The sequence below is a fragment of the Eptatretus burgeri genome, chromosome 15 (genome assembly GCF_056783735.1).
Source record: "Eptatretus burgeri isolate ZD-2024b chromosome 15, Ebu_testis_v1, whole genome shotgun sequence".
NCBI lineage: Eukaryota > Metazoa > Chordata > Myxini > Myxiniformes > Myxinidae > Eptatretus > Eptatretus burgeri.
This window is the reverse complement of record NC_140975.1, coordinates 25,667,990-25,693,276: the sequence shown is the minus strand read 5'-3', so window position 1 is coordinate 25,693,276 and position 25,287 is coordinate 25,667,990. Positions and strand designations below refer to the sequence as shown.

Sequence of the window (25,287 nt, the reverse complement as noted above, 5' to 3'; positions counted from 1 at the left end):
ACATAACAACAGAAAATAAAACATTTTGAGGGAAGAACAACATTTCACTGGAGGAACAGGGGGGGAGGCACTGCAAGCTCAAAAAGGGAAGAGGATATAATTAGGTGAAGGAGTTTAGAAGGCAGCAAAATAAACGAGCAGCATTCGTTAAAAGCTTACGTTTGGCAACAAGTTGGCTTGGCAAGGAAAGAGAAAAAAAAAGACAGACTGCTGTGAAATGAGACCGTGAAGAAAGCAACAAAATGGTTGGGAGAATGCGGTTGCACGAAGGCAGGCGGACAGTGTTCACAGCAGCATGCATGCCTTGCGCCGCTTTTTCTGCGGCGGAGGACACAGGACGGCACGGATGGCTTCATCAAATACCGTCTTGAGGCCACGCTGGGTCAACGCCGAACACTCGAGGTACTTCACCGCTCCTGTGAGGAAAACAGGTGTGCGGTATTGCATCCAAGGCCAAATTATCGAAATCACCCGGTTGGAAAGTACATGACAAAACATGGCCGGGGAGGAGGGGAGGAGGGGGGAGAGAGAGAGAGAGAGAGAGAGAGAGAGAGAGAGAGAGAGAGAGAGAGAGAGAGAGAGAGAGAGAGAGAGAGAGAGAGAGAGAGAGAGAGAGAGAGAGAGAGAGAGAGAGAGAGAGAGAGAGAGAGAGAGAGAGAGAGAGAGAGAGAGAGAGAGAGAGAGAGAGAGAGAGAGAGAGAGAGAGAGAGAGAGAGAGAGAGAGAGAGAGAGAGAGAGAGAGAGAGAGAGAGAGAGAGAGAGAGAGAGAGAGAGAGAGAGAGAGAGAGAGAGAGAGAGAGAGAGAGAGAGAGAGAGAGAGAGAGAGAGAGAGAGAGAGAGAGAGAGAGAGAGAGAGAGAGAGAGAGAGAGAGAGAGAGAGAGAGAGAGAGAGAGAGAGAGAGAGAGAGAGAGAGAGAGAGAGAGAGAGAGAGAGAGAGAGAGAGAGAGAGAGAGAGAGAGAGAGAGAGAGAGAGAGAGACACACACACACACGGTGGTGGGGCAAGGGGGTGGGAGGGACATCACACCATACCTATTTCCTTTGCCATCTGGAGTCCCTGTGGGTAGGAGATTGGCGATAGCTTTTTGTCTCTGAGGCGCTCAATCGTCTCCTTGTCATCCCGAAGATCCAGTTTGGTTCCGACCAAAATGATGGGTGTGTTTGGGCAGTGATGACGGACTTCCGGATACCACTAACGACAGATGTAAAATTAAAATCCACCACAATCAAACAGTCGATCAGACAACAAATTAAAAGAAGAAGAAAAAAAAAATCACTGCCAGCATTGTTGACTTGGTTAAAGGGAGTTTTGTGCAACTAATATAACCTGACCTGGAGCTTTGTTTATAAAAGACAAAGTAAAGAATGTCGATTATTAATTTGAGGACATCAATCTTTCATGTTGGGAACTGACACCCATAATCTATTTGAGTTTTCTTTTGCAACGATGAAGGGTTAACGTCCGAACCATTAGCTTCGTCAGCTTCTCCTCGCTTCCTACGACAGTTAGCTCACTTCATTGAAAGTCTTGTTGATTTCATCCACTGACATCCATAATGACCAGTTTCCAAACTTAATAGTTGTGCTTAAAATCAAGATGGCAGCAGCAAGACAAACAGAGCATGAAGTGATCAATTATAAAATTTCTGTTAACGAAAACCTCAAGCCTGTTGAAATTGACAGGCGGCTCGCCACACAGTATGGTGACAAACTACCTGTTGAGGACATCCCTCAAAGACAATGAACTTCTTACTGTCAGTATGGTTTTCACCATTCCAGTTTGACTGCAGACTTGCTCTCCCTCATTAATTATTGATCATTTCAACAGGGCCTTCGATTTTAGGGGTGAGACCTGTTTAGTTGCTTTTGATAAGGTGTGGCATAAGGAACTACTGTGCAAGCTTCAGTCGGATGGAATCAACTGGGAGAAGTGTGTGTGTGTGTGTGTGTGTGTGTGTGTGTGTGTGTGTGTGTGTGTGTGTGTGTTTATATATATATATATATATATATATATATATATATATATATATATATATATATATATATATATATATGTGTATATATATATATATATATATATATATACACATCTTCTTCTTTCGGCTGCTCCCGTTAGGGGTCGCCACAGCGGATCATCCGTCTGATCCACATAGTGATTTGGCACATGTTTTACGCCAGATGCCCTTCCTGACAACCTTGGTCGCCTCTTACGACACACAGGGATATATATTAGGGTGTGACTAATGACTACATGAAAAATTTAAGGTTGATATTTTATATCGGCCAGGTAAAATTTGTGTGCCACTTTATACAAAAACACCATATCCAGTATTTAAAACTTGATAGCACAACATTTACTACTTGCTCAACGAGACCAAAGGTATACACAATTGCGTTCAAAGCCGGTCACTGCTGTGTTTACTGGCATTGTGGCCAGTGGCCACCCATAATATTTTTTTGGTGACAAAGCAAAATAGATAAAACATAAATATTATTAATTTTAAGTTTTGTTTTTGAGTTACCCTCTCCAAAGACAGCCCTGCACAATGCACAGCACATCTAGCCTGCGAAGCCTGACAGTGCAAAGCAGCACCACACATTCGACTGAGAGCTCACAATAAATTGTAACACAATTTTATATCGCAGGGCATTGGCTGCAGCATACAGCTTTATATTATTTATCTCGACTGCCTGTTTATGTAATCTTTGTGATGCTTATTCCATTCAATATTTGGCTGTTTGCAGGTGAAATGGTGAAGTTAACTAGGAAAAAGACTGAGATTTGGTTGATTGGTGGCACAGAAGATCACTTCAGTTGTGCTTAGCTACCTTCACGAGGAGAGGTGCTCAAGGTGCTGTTTGATTTTCATATACAGAAAGAATAGTCTAAATGACAGTGTGGAAATGGTGACAATGATCCTACAAATTTGGGAACGAGCACGGATACCAACGAGGGCAAAGAATCATCTCTGGGATCAGCTACGACGTCTTCACAAGGAATGGCAGGGCCTGAAAAAAATATCACAAGGAAGTCAGCGAGAGAAGAGGGAAAGCATGATGCTTTCAGGGATTCTTTGGACAATGTCTTTGATATTGCACATGAACAGGCCATGACGATGATCAAGATAGAAGAGGATCAGCAGTTTTTGAAGGCTCAGCGTGAAAAAGGAGGACAGGGTTCGATTGCAGGAATTGACGTGAAACTCGCAAAGCAAAAGAGAGCACTGGCGAGATCAGCAGCAGTTGCAGTGCGTGAGGAACAACATCATGCAAGCTCAGCAGCAGTGACAGATGTTGTAGTGCTTGATTCATCATCTGAGGAAACAGCATTATCTGCAGATAGCTCAGAAGAAGAACCAAAGAAACCTTCAACATCTTCTGGATCACGGCGGCGGAAAAGGGGAAAAATCTCTGTAGTTGCACGTGAAGTTGCAGCAGCACTAGATCGCACCAAAACAAGCAGCAGGAATGCTACTTATATTTTTTCTGCCATGGCTATGTCCGATCAGTTTACAGCACCAGTTGGTGAACTGATGATCAGTCCTTCTTCAGTCCAACGAGCAAGAAAAGTTCAACGTGCAGCTCTAGCAGCTGAGATTCGTGAATCTTTTCATCCACTCGTTCCACTAACATTGCACTGGGATGGCAAGATAATGCCCAATTACACAGGAACTGAACAACTGTCTGTGGATCGACTTCCTATTATGGTGTCTAGCAAGGAGGTAACCAAGCTTCTTGCCATTCCCAAGCTATATTCCGGCACTGCTGCCATTAATGCAGAGGCCTGTATGGCTGAGATAAGGAGCTGGGAACTGGAGAACAGAATTGTGGCCTTATGTTTCGACACAACAGCAAGTAATACAGGTATAAAGGTCGGCGATTGCATAAAACTCGAAACAGAGTTAGGAAAGGATCTTCTGAACCTTGCCTGTCGACATCACGTGTCTGAAAAGGTTTTTTCACTGTATGGTGTTTTTAAGTCTCCAAAAATCGAAATCTTCAGTCATTTCCGTGATTTCTGGACAAACATTGATCAAAGTATCGCACAGCTTTGGATGATATAGATGCATCAGAGCATGTAGATGATATTCGAGAAAGTATCATCACCTTTGCCATGCAGCAACTAAATACTAAGCACCCCAGAGATGACTACGAAGAGCTCTTGCAGTTAACAGTCATCTTCCTAGGAGCTACTCCACCAAAGGGAATTAGGTTCAGGTACCGAGGGGCAGTTCACTGTGCGCGTTGGATGGCACGTGTCATTTATGCCATCAAGATGTGGCTTTTCAGAGATCAGTTCCACATCCAACAGCGCCAGAGCACAACGAGGGCAGCTGTACAATCCCACTCTCGCATGGTGTGGAAGCACTTACTTCGAGTGTCACTTTTTGTGACCATAACCTATGTTAAATACTGTTTCACCTGTCCATCAGCTGGCGAAGCCCCAAGGAATGATCTTCAATTCTTGAAGGCACTGCATAGCTACCCAGACAAGGAAGTCTCAAATGCTGCTTTGACTGCATTTTCCAGACACCTGTGGTATTTGTCGGAGACCTTTATTGGCCTAAGCCTTTTCTGTGACTCCGTCACTGTCGATGAAAAGCACTGCATGGTCCACAACATGCACACCAGGGATCTGATGAACCCCCAAAAAGGCTTCCTCCCATAAAAGATCCATCTACTATGGCACTACCCGACTTCGTTACCACTTCCACCATCAAGCTGCTCCAGATCCTGGGACTGGAGGAAACCTTTCTTGAAGAAGACCCACAATAATGGGAGGCAAACAAATATCATTTCTGCCCTACAAGTGACAAATGATTTGGCAGAGAGAGGAGTCGCTCTTATGCAGTCCTTCAATGAAGCCCTGGTCCGCAATGAGGAAGAAAAACAATTTGTACTACAAATGCTCGAGTACCACAGAAACAAGTTCCTGAAATCAGTGAAGGCCACTGAAGTGAAGGGAATTGATAACTTTAATCAGTGATTGTTTTTTTATATCATTTTGTACAGTGACTGTTCCCTTTGTGTGTTTTATATCATTGTTTGGATGTTTTAGCATTGAATTAAAATAAGCTACAATATCGCGCATTTTGCTATATGTAGTAAATCTTTCTGGGCTTTGAGCAAGTTCGAAATATACTCTGATTTTCGTATAAATTGGCATATATCATTTTTTTTCCTCAAGTGGCACACAATGGCAACCTGGCCAGTATTGATTTCAAAATTTAGACACACCCTAATATATATATATATATATATATATATATATATATATATATATATATATATATATATATATATATATATATATATATATATATATATATATATCAGGTAAATTGCAAAGAGTACTTCGATGCGAGTTGGTTGTCTATTGAGCCCAGAAATATCTAGATGCTATCCTCTATTTGTATAAGGCAACTTGACACCCCTTTATGGAATAGTGTTGCCATATTTGGGCTGGAGCAATCAGCCTGTCATCTGTCCTTATTAGACAGGCCCCAGAAACGTGTAGTCAATTTGGTTGGAATAAATCCTATCCAAATTCTTGCCCCGACTTCCTTTGGCGGATTGGCAACCCATCCTGGATTGTAACCCAAGCCAGAGAAACTACATCAGCAGCACCAAAGCTCTACATGGAGCATGGTTCATGATCACATTTATCCAACATGAGCTTTGATCTAATGAACCAAATATTAGGTCAGTTCATCTGTATTACAGTCCATACCTGTGCCAAGTTTGGTTGAAATCCCTTCAACGGTTCACAATTTATTGTGGTTAAAAAAACTAAAAAAACAACAACAACAAAAAAAAGACAAACAGACAGACAACCCGAAAACTTAACTCCTCGGGCCTTTGTCTGCGGAAGCATTAAAATAAAAAATAAGTTAAAAGGCTCGATGGGAAATAAAGGGAAAATTCACTGGAGAATCAGCAAATAATAATGATCTTGCTTTTCTCTCAACCTCTGTAAAAACTGCATCAAACAACAATATCAAGAGTCCGACATTGAGTGAATCACGAGACTTTGCATGCAAGCAAAACAAAAGCAAAGGATAAGACAAAGGATAAAACAAGACAAAGCTGACCGACCTTTGCACGGACGTTTTCAAAAGATGCAGGACTGACCAAGGAAAAGCAGATCAGAAACACGTCCTAGAAACAACAACAAAAAAGATGAATGAAAACACAACATCAAGAGATGTAAAAATGTCAGCCTCAATCAGTGGAAACAGGACTTCAAAATGTGAAAAAGACGAATGCCGACTTCAAGGCATGGCGAGAGCGTCTGACAATGTTTGTTGTTGGAGAATACGATGTGGAGGTTTGCTCAGTGATGTGATAATGGATCTTGATAAAATTGAACAAGACATCATTACATTTTTAGGCAAACAAGATGCCAGGCCAAAATAAACCAACTAATGCATGTTAGCGGTGTATGGCAATGGATGCACCCTTATAATACAGTTGTCAGATGGAAGGTTGATTGTGAGTAAGGAGGTGAGTCAATCGAAGATGACCCAACATCAGGAAGGCCGAATATGTGTGACTGACCTACAGACTGTTGCCAAGTAGAAATATTAATCACGGAAGATCACCACGTTAAAGTCGCCCAAATATTCACAGAACTTAGACATTGATCGAGACACGGTTTTCACAATCATCCACAGACATCAGAGCATGTCCAAGGTCTGAGTAAGATGGGTCCCACAAAACCTCAGCAGTGACAATCAGCCATGGCTGCCACCATGTGATGAGCATGGCAAACTGTTTGAATGCATATCCAGCTGAATGTACTGCGAGTCTGCTGAGGATGAAATGTGGCTTCACCACCGAGATCTTGAAACCAAATTGGAACCCAGGCACCAATCCCAAAAGATTATGGTCTTGATTTTCGGAGATTCCACTTTCATTACTCGCATCTCATAAATGTTTCATACTGTGTGTGTGTGTGTGTGTATACATATATATTGTTGTGGTTGACGAAATTCGCACACCACCATTCAGGTCCCTTAGGTGAGATATCTCCGTAAGTATATGTGTAGTTAGGCCCAAACCCGTTGTCTAGAGGGAATAAATGTCATTCATGCGTGCTGCGACTCTTCAGGATAGCCGTTTTTCTTTTACTATCTTTATTTTGGACCAACCGCCATGATTACCACCGCCAACCGCGTCTCAACAGTCATCACAACATCAACCACCCACCGCGGCGCCGCTTCACCACAGCAGCCACGACCTTTGCCGTCAACCCTCGCAACCGTCGCATCGCCACCGTTCTTGCGCCGCTTGTGGGTACCGGTAATGGACTCGTGCAGGGCGCGCGCCGAACAGCGCGTGCAAAACCACGGACTTTCCGCTCCAAAAACGGATCAAAAACTACTCACGCCCACTTTTGTTCCGTCCAATCGGTGAGCGAGGGGCGATTTGGCCCCGCCTCCAGGGCGTTGGAGGGCGGTCGCTATATGCAAATTCATGGATCAAAAAGCATTCACGCCCACTTTTTCTCGGGCCAATGGGGAGCGAGGTGAAAGGTCGAAGGCAGGGGGTCAAAGGCGAAGCCACGGGGCTTATATAAGCGGCTGCGTTCGTCAGAAAAGAGTAGTAGTCGTCGTCGTGTGCGTTGGAGTTGAGTGCAGTTGGGAAGTTTGCAGGAGGAAGAGTTCGGAGTTGGAGTCGGAGCGAAGAGGACGGAGCTGTGGAGAGGCGGCGGCGGCGAAGGCAGACGAGGGGGTGCTCGCGTCGGTGCCGGGAGCTGCACACCAGGGAGGCCGACGGCGCGACCTGGTCGAGGTGGAGACGCTCGTCGCGGGACCCGAGACAGAGTAAAAATCCTCCTTTCCCCGAGCATCAGCAACCCCCTCCTGTTTCCCCCCGCGCTGAGATAGTGCGACCAAGGGGGCCCCCTTCCCACCCCCTACCAGACACTGTCCGCGAGGCCCGCGGAGTTGAGGCACCACCGCCGCTCCGCGTCTCATCACCAGACGGGTAGGCCCGACACGGTCTCGGCCCCAGGCCCGCCTACCCCCTCATCCTGGAGGGTGGTTCTCTTTTCTTTTGCTTTGGGAATGTGTGTTGTCGGCGCCGTCTGTGAAGTAAAATTGTACAAGTGTTGCCGTGTGCTCGCGTAGTCGGTATAAGATCTGCATTGTCGCATTTGCTTTTTGTCTTCTTCTTTTCTATGTGCTTTTGGTGGAATTGTATATGTGTGCTTTCCGTTCATCGCGAATAAATGTGCTTTATGTTGAACTGTTTCCCGCTTCGCTTCGTCATTTCTTTCATTGAATCCTCATCTTGCTTCACGTAAAGGGTTGGTAGTGGGCTGAATACGCCCGATAATTAATCGAACCGTCGAGGCCGACGATAACACCGCTCGGTTATCCTGATAGTACGGAACGGGTCGCTTAAGTGGCCCGTGTCCAAAGTCGACCTGCGGCGAGGTGCGATCGCCCGGTCTACCCTCCGTGTGGGTACTTAGGTAGGTCGAATTTGGCGAGCAACCCTATCCCACGCGGGGGCCGATTGGCTCGATCGCGGTGAGACCGAAAGGTCCACCCGTGACTGGTTCCCGGCGTTAGTCCGAGAGGGTCACGACTGGATTGTCCGTCCGGTGGGCGACGTGCCGCGATTCGAGTTACGTGGCAGTCAGCACGCCGGCGGGCGCGAATCTGTAACAATATTGTTGCGGATCCAGGGTGGCGGGATTCTCACCCGGTCCGAGGCACCACCCTCACCACCACCGTCTCCGGGGTTTATAACGCCGGCCAGCTCAGCACAGGCCTCGGGTCACGCACCTTCAATCGCGATACCAACGTAATCCTTGTACCTTGCCAGTTGAGGAAATAGAACCCCTGGTTACAGACTGGTTGTGTCAGATGCCGAGCGTTTTCTGCCAGTCTGTAACTATTTTGATTTTATATGCCAATCGAACGAATCGTTCCTCGACGCGACACAAATTAATCCATCGCGGCAACTTCATACGAATTCACCAGATTTATTGGGGAACATCAGGGATCACAACACAAGCAAAATTCACGACAATGGTTTTATTAACAATCCTCAACCCGTTCTTAACTAGGGAACCACTGACTAAAGGTTTCGAAGGGGCTGCTACCGAAATATGCCTTAGACAACGTGCAGACAAAGACAGACAGACAAACAGCATGCATGCAAGACAAGACAGAGTACTTGGTGATGTCTCATGGACGAGAGGACAGTGTCAAAAGCATGAATGTCGCTCGCATAGGCGGATGTCCACGGATTCGAATTCCCGCTCGAACTTGCCGTGTGGCGAAATGGAGCTCGTCCTCCCTTTGCCCCTTTCGCACCGCACGTGGTCTCCGCGTGAGTTCGACAATGGGCATCAGCCGATCTCTCTCATGGTCCAGCATACAAATCCAGGCCTGGCCTGTTCTCCAGACAAGGCCCAAGTTGAAGGGCCGAGCTCCGCGGGCGGATCGACGTGTCCAGCCGTGAGGTGAGTAAGTACCGTCCGAGGCTCCGCGGCCAGACGCCGGCCGAACCTGTCGATCACCTCCCCGTACAAGTCGATCGTCGACTCCACATGCAGGCATATTCTCTCAAAGCCGACTACAGTTTTTGTACCGGCAGATTCCACAGTGTCCCTCCTTCGTTCGCTTCCAAAACATGTCGCACCTCGAGAGCGACTGTTTCCACACACAGCTCTCTTCACGAAGCCTTCGTTTCTCGCTTCGAAGCGACTCCGAGCACGCCTCGAGAACCTGACGCTCGTCCAAACTGAAATCCTTTTCTATCCCAGTTTCTCCTTTTTCCGCTCCTTCGAGCATGCCTCTCTCGGCGAAACAGACCAAAGGCACCTCCCCTTCGCGTCACTTCCTCCCTCTAGCGACACCCTCTCTCCAGGGCACACTCCCTCAGCCGACAGGGAGGGGCCTATCGTCCGTAGTGGAGAGGAAGAAGAGGGAGCCCTTGGCACACCACCACTGTACAAACCAAAAACAGCCTTTTACAACTCCCGACACACAAATAACGTCTACTTTATCAAGCAACCTAGCTATACATGCATTTAACGGGGGATCTGAGCTAATCCTATATTTAGTAGTCCAATAAGGGCCATTTCCGTAACAATATATATATACATATATATATATATATATATATATATATATATATATATATATATATATATATATATATATATATATATATATATATATATATATATATACACTTCCCGTCAAAAGTTTTACAACACCCCCATTTTTCCAGTTTTTACTGAAACTTGAGCAGTTTGTTTCAATGTACTCTAAAATTAAAGCAGAGAACAAATAAACAATTGCAGATTAAAAAGAAATCATGGAATCGTTTTGTTGAACAAAATTTTATTTAAATTTTTGACTCATCAAAGTAGCCACCTTTTGCAGATATAACAGCTGAACATACTCGTGGCATTCTTTCTACAATGGAAATCAAATATTGTTCGGAAAGTTCTTCCCAACACTGTTGCAGAAGTTCCCACAAATGTGTTGCACTTGTAGGTTTGTTTTGCTTTCACCATTCTGTCCAGTTCATCCCAAACCAGCTTGATGGGGTTTAAGTCTGGAAACTGTGCTGGCCATGCCATGATTTGAAGCCCACCATCTTGTTCTTTTCTTCTACGGTAGCTCTGACATAGCCTGGAGGTATGTTTTGGGTTGTTATCTTGCTGTAGGATGAACCCTTGACCAACTAGGCGTAGACCAGAGGGTATTGCATCGCACTGCAAAATGCTGTGGTAGCCCTTTTGGTTAAGGGTGCCAATCACTCTGTGGAAGTTGCCGATTCTGGATCCAGCAAAAGAGCCCCAAATCATCACGCTTCCTCCTCCATGTTTGACAGTTGGTGTCACACACTGAGGAACCATCCTTTCGCCTACTCGACGCCGTACAAAAACCCTGTGTGATGAACCGAAGATTACAAGTTTTGATTCATCGGTCCAGAAGACCTTCTTCCAGTTTTCAGTCGTCCATTGGCGGTTCTTCATGGCCTAGGCAATCTCTTTCTTATTTTGCCATCTCAGCAATGGCTTTCTTACTGCCACTCGACCTGTCAAAGCTGCAGCTCAAAGTCTTCTCTTCACAGTTGAAACTGAGACTTCCTTACTTCAACCAGTGTTACGCTGTGCTTGAAGCTGCTGTCCTGTGAGCTGCCTATCACACAAGCTGTTGACTATCAGAAACTTGTCTTCTGATTGTGTTGTGGCTTTGGGTCTGCCAGACCTCTTCCTGTCAGTTTCCTCCAGTTTCCAAGTGCCTTTTGATGGTGTGGGAAACTGTACTCACTGACACCTTGGCTTACTTTGCAATTTCTCTAAAGGAAAGACCTTCACTTTTAAGGGTTATAATGTTCTGTCTGTCTTCCTTTGTTAATTGTCTTTTTCTCACCATTATGATAGCAATAAACTACTTCCTGCAGTGCAATATTGTCCAAATAATGCTTCAGAGGGTGTAGCAAAACAGTCTGTCCCAACACTGCTTTTATACAGAAAGAGGGGTTGTAACTAATCAACTAAAGTTAGGACACTTGTAGGAATTGTTTGCATCAACTTTCAAGGCTTAATTTACTTCCATTGCTGCAGTTGCTAACCCATTACTTGTTCCCTGAAAAGGGCCCTTTTTAACAACTGAAATTTACATTATTTTTCAGTTGTTGGTAACCTAAACTTTTGTTTTTTTAACCTGGCAGTTTACCGCTTCGCTTTGTACCATTTCAGGTTATTCACTGGACTGGAACTGCTTAAATTTCAGTAAAAACTGGAAAAATGGGGGTGTTCTCAAACTTTTGACTGGTGGTGTGTGTGCGTGTGCGTGTGCGTGTGCATATATATATATATTCGAAACATGTGGTGGGACGAGCACTCCCCCGATCTCCATTAGACAGTCTTACACCAAAGCATCACCTCCAATGTTTTGGGGTTGCTGTGCTGCCTCTGGCACTGGGTACCTTGAATGTGTGCATGGCATCATGAAATCAGGAGATAACCAAGACATGTTCAACCCAGTGTTAGAAAGCTGTGTTATGCTGTGCTTGAAGCTGCTGTCCTGTGAGCTGCCTATCACACAAGCTGTCAAAGGTCTCTGTCGAAGGTCATGAGTCTTGCAAGCAGGACAATGACCCCAAACACTTCAAAAAGCATCCAGGAATGGGTTCATGACAAAACGCGAGAAATGTTCTGAAGTGGCCAGCAATGAGTCCGGATCTAAATCCCATTGAACACCTGGAGGGAAATCTGAAAACAGCAGTTGGGAGAAGGGAAAAAACTGGGAGAACTGAAGCAGTTTGCACAAGAAGAGTGTTTGGCCAAACTGCCAGTTGAGAGGTGCAGCAAACCCATTCATGGCTTGAGGAAGTGCTTGGCTGCAGTTATTTTGTTCAAAGGTTGTGCTCCCAAATATTTAGTAGAGGGTGTAAATAATTTTGTTAATGCCATTTCTTTTTATTTTTTGATTTAAAAGTATATATTAAGTTCTGAATCAAAAACAAATGTTCTGTAATATTAACAGTGAAATAAAGATTTGTGGAGACCAATTACTTTTGTCAACTTCAACTTATTTTTGGAGAAAATTGAGAGTTATTTGAAAAAAAGTGCAAGGGTGACATATTTTTGGCCACGGCAGTATGAGCCAAGCGCTCTGCTTTGAACTTACCCAAAATAACTCCTCGTTTTCATTTCCAGGGATTTGCCAGTAAGGGATTCCCTTTTTATAACTGCATACTTTACTTTTTTTCCTTACACCTTTAACACTTCGCTATTGCTCTTTGGCATGTAGCATGCACTCATTATTGCAGCAAATGGAATATGCTCAAAGACAAGACAAACTTGAGTCTATAGACAGGAAGTTTACAACAATGGTTTACATCGTTTCAGCAGTCCCTCTTGCTCTACGATGCACTTTAAGGCACAAATTCCAGTAAGCCCGGACAAATAACTGAGAACTGTATTGTATCGACGTGTAGAGTATGCTCGTGAAGTGACCCATTGTTGTTCCTCGATGCTCATGATCTTGTAGTACTGTTAATAAAATACTCAACAAAGCAACTATACTGCAATCAAATGGTTATATGCAGCAGTTCACACAACTGGTACTCAGGTACTCATGCGTGGTTAAAAAATTAAAAAAAATAAAATAAATGCGTACTTCAAAAATACTCAGAAAGCTCAAAAGCATACCAGCACGAGAGGCTTTTGATGGAAGGTTCTCTCATGTAATGCAAATAAGATTCTTCCACAATTTCAAAATTAAGCTTATAAATTATAACAATATAATTTTTAAGCTATAATGTAAGTTTACAAAACTTTTAAGATTAAAATAAAAAAATTGATCTTCGGAAAACGCGCTAGCGAAGAGGAAGAATCTCGATATTCTTATATCGATATACCGAATCCGGATCTTGATACGAGAATTATTTAATTCTTAAAGTGATTCTTTACCATTGAAAGGGCCAAAAACCATATATAGCATGATATTTCAAAAAGTTGTGGACGGATTCGGATGAAACTTGGTGGATAGCTTGGTTGTGTGGCAAGGACGAATTGATTTGATTTTGGTGAAGATTCGAATCCGGTTCTGGATAAGAGAATTATCTTTTTTTTAAACTGTTTCTTCACCATTGAGACATAGGGCCAAAAACGATATCGTACTGTATAGCATGATATTTCAAAAATGTATTGGGCCCGATATGTTCTCGTGGATCAGGCATTACGTGGCGGAGGTATACGTTCGACCGAGTGCCCTTCCAGTTGTTGCTCGTTTCCTGATTCCTGTTTAAATTCTTCATTCATGTTTTATCAATTTCTGTTTTGATTTGGCTTTTTACTTTTTTATACATATAACAAAGGTTTGGCTGTAAAACTTGGTCGGGGTTTGAACAACCAACCTCTCACACTCGGTTCTATAATGAATAGCAATTTAATACAAGGCTTAAAGCAGACGCGTCGAGTATGGGAGGTTGGCAGTTCAAAATCCGGCCAAGTAATACCAAAAACTTATTTTTAAAAAATTACCCCCATGTGGGGGTGACGGTCATCTCTATAATGTTTTTTTACTATCATAATCGATGAACCGTTGCCAGATATCTCCTAAAATGACAGACTAGATAGGTTTTGAAAATGCCGACTTTCACAACTTTCGTGACCTTGACCCTGACCTCGAATCCGGGAAAAAATATGTCGTTGGGTATCACTCATCGACCTCTACCCACATAAAAAATTTCATCAAGATCGGAAGTAAAAAGTTTTCTTTGTACCGGGAGATGTTTTTGACCATCTTCCAGGTTACGTGGCGGCCAAACGGGACGGAAATTCAAACATCTGTCCGGTTAGATACAAGATAATATTTTTTACTATCATAATCAATAATACGATCATAATCAATAAACAGTTGCCGAATATCTTGTAGAATGGCAGACTAGATAGGTTTTGAAAATGAGGATTTTTATAACTTACGTGACCTCGTGACCTTGACCCCGGACAAAAGTTGTATTGTTGTGCAACACTCATCGACCTCGACCCACATACTAAGTTTCATCAAGATCGGAAAGAAAAATTGTTGACGGACGGACGGACATTTGGTCCGGCTTTATTAGGTCATCTCGGTAGAGATGACCTAAAAATGGTGTGTGCTGCTTCTTTGCTGGAAGTTCAGCATTTATCAGGATAGGGCACAGACAGTCCCCATACGTTGACATCCATGGGGAAGAGGAAATTTCTCCTTAAGAAATGCCCACTGAGTGCGGTAAGAAAAGCGGCGCCATTGCCGTGATGTTGCTGGTAAGTGACAGCACTTTCCCCAAGCTCAGTAGCTGTTTGTCTTGTCTAACATCATCGTGTGCATGTGTGTACGCACGCGCGCTCTCCACAACGATCCTTAGATCTTTTTTTTTTTTTTTTTTTTACAGATTGAATACAACTGGCTTAACATGTTTAGGGGAAGTTAATCTGACATGTTTAGGAGATGTGACATGTTTCAGTACCCCTTTAATGTGTCACTACTATGAGATTTAAATAGATTAGCCTGTAAATGACCATGGAAATCAATCTCCAATAAGATATTTATAGGTGAGTGTGTTCTCTACTCTTTTTTTTTTTTTTTTTCTTTCTTTCTTTTCTTCCCTCCACAAACCCTCCCCATTTTTCTTCCCTTCCCATGGAAAGATATCTTCTTTTCAAAGTGCAGTGCTACTTTTCTTCAGGTTCTTAAAACCTTCCTTCTGCCATACGTGCAATGTGTATCTTCATGTAGATCAACTTGGGATCCAGAAAATAAACAATGTTTGTAGCAAGTACAGGCTCATTGCCGTTAACTCTTAGACCCAGCCACTACACGTCCCACCACTGCCACCCATCATCCACGAACACTGTGGGTTACTGTGCATCTTCCTCCTCTTTACCTGTTGCTCCATTCCGTTGTTTGTGCCCAACAGTGGCCCCACTATCAGCACGTTACCTTTGTAGCCTGTCATTTTACTCTTCAATAAGCTGAGATAGCAGAATCAAAAGGCGTGTCATGTTGAGAAACGTATCAAAGCATCCCAGGAATTTTTTTGAGGATTACAAAATTCCTCCAAAAATAAGAGGCATTTTTATTGGCCTTTGGGATTCCCCCTTCTTCAGAGTCAAAACTTCCAAAATGAGAACCATTGGGGCTAAAACTTTGGGGTTTTCAAAGAAATTATCCACAAATTTTAGAAGATGGTCAGGTGGGGGAAGGGGAATTTAGTCCCGGAAATGGCCTGCCCCTGTAATCGACCCCAGGTTTTGTGTGAGCCAGCCAGGCACTCTTCAATCTTGTTCATTGTGAGAAGTACACGAGTCTAGTTGAGAGAACAACCATGACAATTCAGAAACAAATTAAATCGCATTTAGACAATGAGTGGTTTTCAAGGGACCTAACCACTGAAATATTAATAGTACAAGAAATTCATATTTAAAAAGGAAAAGGTAAACTACAAATGCACCATTTCTCAAGCATACAAAGCTTATTGTGTCATCAAAATCAATGAAGCCTTCAAATAAGACTGGAGGATAATATGGTTGGAGCATCCGCTCCAAGTCTGGTAGGTTGGCAGGTTGATTAGGACCTTGGCCAAGTCAAACCAAAGACATTAAAAATGTAACGTCACTCCCCTGCCCCCCACTCCCCCCTCCCAAGGTCAATGGCTGAGGATGTCCAAAGTAAATTCCAGTGTTGTCTCGTGTACTTGTTTGCATGTGTGTGTGATGTGCATTGCAGCTCCCCCACAAGCAAAATAGACCATGTAAAAATATTTATTTTTAAAAACATCCAAGCTGTTCGTGTTAGGGTTATCGTGCCTACAAACAAACACACAAACAGAGGATGGAAGTCATCAAGATTTCGTAAGTAACAAGCAGTCATAGACTGGTACTAACGAAATCGTCAACTTGACCTCTGACCCTGTCGAATAAAAGCTGTCTCTAGAGAAGGTAGCGACGCAAACCAGAAGTTTCTACAATGATTCTGTACCAAACCATCAAAAAAAAAAATTGAATGTTTGACCTCACTGTGACCTTGACCTTTGACCGATTTTGACCAAAATCTAATCAGTGCTAGCCATCACCCTTCTGAATCACGTTGTGTAATTTGAAATTGGTAGCTTCTTCCGTTCGAGTTACCGTGGATTAACGCAACGTAAAGGTCACACTCGACGGCCCCCCCAACTCGAAAGGACGCAGGGGCGAGCGCCATGATGTCAGCGCGCACACGCGTGACGAGCACCACGTAACGAGCCGTGACGCGGCGGGAGAAACATTTTTTATACAATCTTAAAACGTCTCCAAAACATCCGATTTTTACCAGAATTTCGACAACAGAGTGTCAAGGGTCCTAAGCGATCGTAAAAACCGAAGACAAAATTAAAATCGAAGTTAAAACGAACTCGTAACGTCAACCGAAGCAAAAATACTCCATTTCTCCACAGGAATTTACAGAATTATTTAATATTATTTTATCAAAGTCATAAAACCGTAATATTCGGCAATCCACAAACAATCTTTACACCATCCGACGGCTTAGCGAGTCAGGCATGCGAAGATAAGCTTTATTGGGATGAAAAATGACTTTTAAACACCATCTTTATCGAAAACACCGTCAGCGCGCACACGCAAAACCTTAACGTGACTCAACGACGCGTCTGCTTGAGCGCGCTGCACCACGTGCCGAACCGTGACGTGGCGGGTGAAATATTTTTATACAATCTTAAAACGTCTCCAAAACATCCGATTTTTACCAGAATTTCGACAACAGAGTGTTAAGCGTCCTAAGCGATCGCAAAAACCGAAGACAAAATTAAAATTGAAGTTAAAACGAACTCGTAACGTCGACCGAAGCAAAAATACTTCATTTCTCTACAGGAATTTAAGGAATTATGTTTGACCTCACTGTGACCTTGACCTTTGACCGATTTTGACCAAAATCTAATCAGCGCAAGCCATCACCTTTGATGATGGTGTAATTTGACATTGGAAGCTTCTTCCGTTCGAGTTATCGTGCCTACAAAAACACGCGCACGCACGCGCAGACGCACGCACGCACGCGCAGACGCACGCACACGCGCGCACACGCGCAGACGCACGCACACGCGCGCGCACGCACGCACGCACGCACACACACACACACCATCAATATACTTAGAAATATTTAGATTTCGTAAGTAACAAACAAACCGGACGATTACAATATTCCGCTCCCTCCCTCTGGGGGGCGGGATAAAAATCTTCTCTGAAATGGCTGAACAGGTCTAGGCAAAATTTTATACATATGATCACCTATCCATGAGGAACAAGAGGTTCACACATATGACGTCATGAGTTACATGGTTTGGCAGACATACTGGATTTACCCTAAAACCTATAAGAATTTTCTTCTCCAGAATGGCCAGACACTTCAAGGGGAAACTTCACACAAATATTCCCTAAGCTTTGGGGAAACCAGGGTATTCACGAATAACTGATGTCACATGGTCTGGCAGCCATAATGGATTGAGCAAAAATCTTTAAAAAAATTCTTTATCTTGAATCGCTTGATCAATTGATGTGAAACTTCACAATTATGATCTAGTGATGGGGAATATATGTTTTAAATTTCAACCTGATTGGATATGTGGTCTGGCAGCCAGAATTATTACTTACGAAATCTAAAGATTTCGTAAGTATATTGATGACTTCCGTCATATGTTTGTGTGTGTGTGTGTTTGTGTGTTTGTTTGTAGGCACGATAACTCGAGAACGGAAGAAGCTACCAATGTCAAATTACACCACGTGATTCAGGAGGGTGATGGCTAGCGCTGATTAGATTTTGGTCAAAATCGGTCAAAGGTCAAGGTCACAGTGAGGTCAAACATTCGATTTTTGATGGTTTGGTACAGAATCATTTGAGAAACTTCTGGTTTGCGTCGCTACCTTCGAGAGACAGCTTTTATTAGACAAGGTCAGAGGTCAAGTTGACGATTTCGTAAGTACCAGTCTATGACTGCTTGTTACTTAAGAAATCTAAAGATTTCAAAAGTATATTGATGATTTCCGTCCTCTGTTTGTGTGTTTGTTTGTAGGCACAATAACTCGAGAACGGAAGACGCTACCAATGTCAAATTACACCACGTGATTCAGGAGGGTGATGGCTAGCGCTGATTAGATTTTGGTCAAAATCGGTCAAAGGTCAAGGTCACAGTGAGGTCAAACATAATTCCGTAAATTCACGTGGAGAAATGGAGTATTTTTGCTTCGGTCGACGTTACGAGTTCGTTTTAACTTCGATTTTAAATTTTGTCTTCGGTTTTTGCGATCGCTTATGACGCTTAAAACTCGGTTGTTGAAATTCTGGTAAAAATCGGATGTTTTGGAGACGTTTTAAGATTGTATAAAAAATATTTCACTCGCCACGTCACGGCTCGTCACGTGGTGCAGGGCGCTCGAGCAGAGGCGTCATTGAGTGACGTAAAGGTTTTGCGTATGCGTGCTGACGGTATTTTCGATAAAGATGGTGCTTCAAAGTCATTTTTTATCCCAATAAAGGTTATCGTCGCATGCCTGACTCGCTAAGCCGTCGGATTATGTAAAGATTGCTGGTGGATGGCCGAACATTACGCTTTTGTGACTTTAATAAAATAATATTAAATAATTGCGTGGAGAAATGGAGATTTTTGCTTCGGTTGATGTTACGATTTTTTATGGTTTGGTACAGAATCATCGTAGAAACTTCTGGTTTGCGCCGCTACCTTCTCCAGTGACAGCTTTTATTAGACAAGGTCAGAGGTCAAGTTGACGATTTCGTAAGTACCAGTCTATGACTACTTGTTTGTTTGTCTGTCTGTCTGTCTGTTCGCAACTTTACAGCAAAACAGCTTCAGCAAACACTATCAAATTTAATCCACAGGTGGGCAATGAACCTTGGACGACCCCATTGGATCAAAGGTCAAGGTCACGAAAAGATCAAAATCGTTTTTCGCTCATAACTTCATCAAAAATGATCTGATTTACTTCAAACTAAGCTTATAGTGAACCTTATTCTATTTGTCACTTATAATCCTACCCATTCCTTTCGTGAAAATCGGTGGGGTCCGAAGTTTTGGGGGTCATGGTCATCGGTCAAAATTACATATTTTCCATTATAAATCAAAAAAGGTTGGGAATATGCGTGTTTCTATAGAAGACATACATCAAGTCCTCTATTGGCTTTCATTTGACACCATGACCGACCTTACATGGCCTTGAAAGGTCAAAATCATTTTACGGTCATAACTTCGTCAAAAATGGTTTCATAGACTTCAAACTAAGACTAAAATATTCCTTATAATCAACATTCAGGTTAAGGATGTATCAAATTTAAATTTGATCCCCAAAATAACTTTATGCCTTAAATGGGCAGGATTTGTTGTGCCTGGATAAAGGTTTTTTTAATTTTCTTTTAACAACACGGCAACTGAATCACGTGACCGACGAAGTCATCAATTTTTTTTCTATGGACCATTTTATCTCAAGATGACCCTAAAAATTGTTTATACTGATCAGATGTAGCATTTTAAACATGCAATTATGACGGCACCTATGATGTCATAAAAAAAAAAATCACATTTATTCCCCATGAGGAGTCCTTGCCATGTGCCAAGTTTCAATTTTTTTCCTTGGTGCGGTTTAAAAGATCGAGATCCAACATTTTTCCCGTTTTTTTTAACATGGCTGCCACACAACGTGACCTATGATGCCATAATTATCAATAAAACATTCTATTTGAGTAGTCGCTCCGATGGTGAAAATTCCATCTCGATCCGACAAGCTATTGCGGAGAATAACACGAAAGTTCTGTGCGGACAAACAAATACAACAAAAAAAAAATTAAATAAATAAAATATACAAAAAAAAAACAAAAAAAAAACACTCAGAGCGACACTTGGCAAGACAAAACAAAGAACACTTGGTAGAGCGCATACCTCCGCCAGGTTGAACAGTTCACGTTTTGTATCCCACTGATGGGCTGAATCGGAACCAAAATCCAATCCACTTGTTTACTGACATGCAAATGTTCTTCAAATTTCAAGTCAATCGGATGACAATTGACAATTTTACAACTTTGCCCCATGTTGGCGTTTTGGCCTAAGTTGACCTCAAAAGTAATAGGTGGTTGAATTTATTGAACTGACATGCAAATCTTATTCAAATTTCAAGTCAATCGGATGAAATTTGAGGATTTTAGAAAATTTTGCCCAAATTGGTCAATGTAGACCATTTCGGTCGACCGAATTTTACGAAACTTCAATACAGGACCGTAATGACCATAATCTCAGAAAATTTCAGGACGATCAGTTGAGCGCTTTCGGCAAGAGACGAGGGGACAAACAAACAAACAAACAAACGGAGGCGATCAACTTACTTGTCAAAAAAACAAAAAAAAACAATTTTTTGGGGGGCCAAGTTACAAGCAAACAAACAAACAGACCCAAATGCTACAACCTCGCTGAATGAGAAGGGCACTCGGTAGAGTGCATACCTCCACCTCGTAATGCCTGATCTAGTGGAATGTATCGGGCCCAATAACTTTTTGAAATAAGTATCACGCTTATATATATATATATATATATATATATATATATATATATATATATATATATATATATATATATATATATATATATATATATATATATATATATACATATATACACATACATACATACACCTCAATGGTGAAGAATTACTACAAAATTAAATAATTCTCATATCCAGATCCAGATTCGGATCTTCACCAAAATTGAACCGATTCGTCCTTGTCACACACACAACGTGTCCACCAAGTTCCGTCCAAACCCATCCACAACTTTTTGAGATATCGTGCTCTATATCATGTTTGGGCCCATCTCTCAATTGTGAAGAATCACTACAAAATTAAATAATTCTCATATCCACATCTGGATTCGGATCGACACCAAAATTGAATCAGTTTGTCCTTGTCACACACCGAAATTGTCCACAAAACTTCATCCAGATCCGTCCAAAACTTTTTGAGATATCCTGCACACAAACAGACAGACAGACAAACAGAGACAGGGGTGAAAACATAACCTCCTTCCACCTTCAGTGGTGGAGGTAAACAACAACAAAAACCTGATGAAATGGTGCTCAACTTCAACTAAGTAAAACAAATACCTGTTCATGGGAGAAGAAACAAAGTGTTAATGAAAGAAAAAGTGTTAAGAAACACAAGGCACATTTGGTGCAAGAGAAGGCCATTTGGCCCATCGTACCTGCACTGCACCACCACAGAACCCATCACCCATCCACACATAAGCTACCTACAAGTCCTGTCAATATCCGCCCATATAAACATATCCAGCCCTCCACTGCCACTAGCACTACCTTTATATGCATTAACCACTCTAACTGAAAGACTCCTTCCTGAAAACGGTCGAAACTCTTATATCCTTTACCCTCAAGCTCTGCCCCTGGGTCTGTTGACCAAAATGCTACATCAAAGCTCTTTTAATGATATACTGCCACGAGAAATATAACACATTAACATTTTAATGCCACATTCTACATAACCTTTAAAATTCCAACTTCGGTCTTGTATTTGTACACCAAAACATGGGCATGGGGACGTTGTAGCTTGAACGCTATCCTGTATACCCTTTCGAGTCCCGTTACTTTGCTTAATCTGTGAACCAACTTGGAAAAAACATTGCTTCTTTCGTTGATAAAGTGGTGTTCCATGATTCCCAGGAAATGTGGAAGCGAAACAGATTCAAATGTGGAAGGTTCCCATTCTGACGTCAATCCAAATGCATTACAAAATATCTGAATTATAAATAAACATTATTTTACAATACAAAAAGAGACCAAATTTTTTTTTTTTTTTTAAAGACATAAATTCATTATAAGGATTATTTATTTATTTTAAAGAAAAAAACCCCCAAAAAACAAAAAGGACAAACGCCTTGAGATCGAATCGAACGTCATCTTCAAATCAAGTATGTCAGCAAAACAGTGATTTATAGTTCATTGTTGAAGATAAAAAGAGAAAGCTCGAAAGGGAATAGAGGTAAGGAAGAGTGGAATAATTTACCGTCTGTGGATAGGACAGGGGACGTAAGCGGTCATAGTCTTCCTGACCTGCTGTATCCCAGAGACCGAGATTCACTGGTTTCCCATCCACCATCACATTAGCAGAGTAATTGTCAAAGCTGAGTGGCACAAAACAAAGCAGGCATTCTCATCACAACTCAGCACGATGACGACTACTACGACCAATACTACTATGGCCCCAACTATTCCCACCTTCTTGTGTGGTTGGCCGGTTTTCCAGGCAAGTTTTTCACCTACCGGCTGGCCAGGCCTGACGTTCCACCGAAGGTGGTTTGGAAAGGAACTGGCAATTTGATGCCGGCAATGACTCACTCACCGCTTGCAAAAGAGTGAATGTGTCCACCAGCTAATGCTGGCAGACGAGGCACCAAGCTCAACGTCCATCTGAGGGACGGCATACTTCATGATACAACACCTTATCTGGAATACAATTTTACAGTTTATAGCCACATTGGGAATCCAAAACTCGAATGCATGCCCAGGAATCCTAAGCAGTGGAAACAAGTTCATCACAGAACACAGAGAGGTTTTCCAGATTGAACATCAAAACACACCAAATCCCAAGATCTTACAGAATCAGTCACCACAATATATATATATATATATATATATATATATATATATATATATATATATATATATATATATATATATATATATATATTTTATACTCACATTTACAAATACAGGATAATGCAATTGCAACACTTTAGGACATGGATCAAACAGCTGATCAGGTACCAAAGACTTCAATAAGGGTGCAGTGAACAATGCGCCAATGGCCTGGATACTCACACGGTGGGTATGTATTCGCCTGGAAAGGCATTTGTTGTGTAGCTGATAAGCAGGCATGTTTTACCCACAGCACTGGAAGGGACGTGAATGGGGGATGAGAGATCAATCAGATGAGGTACACAACAGTCCATAAAACCTGCCTTGAACAGCCACTCTTGCAATAGCAAGGCCTTTTAATAAATACAGGTGTACATAGACAGAGAGAGACATTCACGGTTCAATACAGGTATACATGGTTCAATACAGGTATACATAGACAGACAGAGAGACATTCACGGTTCAATACAGGTATACACGATTCAATACAGGTATACATAGAGACAGGCAGAGAGACATTCACGGTTAAATACAGGTATACATAGACAGACACATTCACAGTTTAATACAGGTGTACACAGAGAGACATTCACGGTTTAATACAGGTGTACATAGACAGACAGACAGACATTCACGGTTTAATACAGACGTACATAGACAGACATATTCACGGTTTAATACAGGTGTACATAGACAGACACATTCACGGTTTAATACAGGTGTACACAGACAGACATATTCATGGTTTAATACAGGTGTACATAGACAGATATATTCACGGTTTAATACAGGTGTATATTGACAGACATATTCACGGTTTAATACAGGTGTACATAGACAGATATATTCACGGTTTAATACAGGTGTATATTGACAGACATATTCACGGTTTAATACAGGTGTACACAGACAGACACATTCACGGTTTAATACAGGTGTACACAGACAGACATATTCACGGTTTAATACAGGTGTACACAGACAGACACATTCACGGTTTAATACAGGTGTACACAGACAGACATATTCACGGTTTAATACAGGTGTACACAGACAGACATATTCACGGTTTAATACAGGTGTACACAGACAGACATATTCACGGTTTAATACAGGTGTACACAGACAGACATATTCACGGTTTAATACAGGTGTACACAGACAGACATATTCACGGTTTAATACAGGTGTACACAGACAGACACATTCACGGTTTTCATGGTTTGTCAGGGAAGCCTTCGAGGTTATTTATTTATGTTTAATCCTGAAACTAATGTACAAACCCGAAACAACACGAACAAACACAATGTGTAGTCATTATGTCACACACTGGGTGTGTAACCAAGCCCTTCCTGTACGAGTAACGAACACTTCCCCATTTCACTGAAACCAAGTTAGTAAACCACGTACGGATCGTGCGGTCTATCCAACTCCTGGAGATGTATCGGTCGCGATCGGTGACGTCACGTCTATAATCATGACGTCACTCCTCACCAAACACCTCTCCACTCCACTCTCTTCAACACCTTCTACACCGCCTATCACGACTCAGCACACACCTCCTCACTCACTCACTCTTCTCCCTCCTCCTCCAATCTTTGTCCCACATTTGTCGGCACCGTCCGCACTTACCCATCTCCCACCACGACACACTTGATGGCCTGCATGGTCTCGCTGCGCAACGACCTCACGAAAACGAGACGAGGTGACTCGGGCCGACGAGGTGGAGAGGAGGCTCGCGACGAGGTAAAAGGGTCAGGGTGACGATCAACGATAACACACAATCAGTAGTTTACAAGAACTGGGAGGAAGGGAAGCGAATACAAGGAATGGCCGAGGAGAAGCTCCCTGATCGTGCTGACGGGCGGCGCCGCTTCCTGCCGAGTCCGTTCGGTAATCTCCGGAAGCGTTCGGCTACTTCCGGCCAGGCTCCTCTTCTTCTTCCGGCGAGGCTCCTCTACTTCCGGTTTAACTTGTTCGGCACTGCTCGAATAATTACCTCAGTCTTTTGGGCGGGAAAAAAATTATTTACAAAAAAAAAATATGATTGCTAAAAACAC

General features: G+C 42.5%; 1 protein-coding gene across 1 annotated transcript; it reads right to left on the bottom strand.

Annotated features, from left to right (window-relative positions):
• LOC147011778 (ras-related C3 botulinum toxin substrate 1) lies at positions 1-25,140 on the bottom strand. Its single transcript, XM_085855884.1, has 6 exons — positions 24,860-25,140; positions 23,411-23,482; positions 22,596-22,713; positions 6,097-6,159; positions 1,033-1,192; positions 1-416 (listed from the first exon to the last, which is right to left on the bottom strand). Exons 1-6 carry the CDS (start codon positions 24,892-24,894, stop codon positions 286-288), a joined length of 579 nt encoding a protein of 192 aa, XP_085712010.1. The 5' UTR covers positions 24,895-25,140; the 3' UTR covers positions 1-285.
• Between the last annotated feature and the right edge of the window lie 147 nt (positions 25,141-25,287).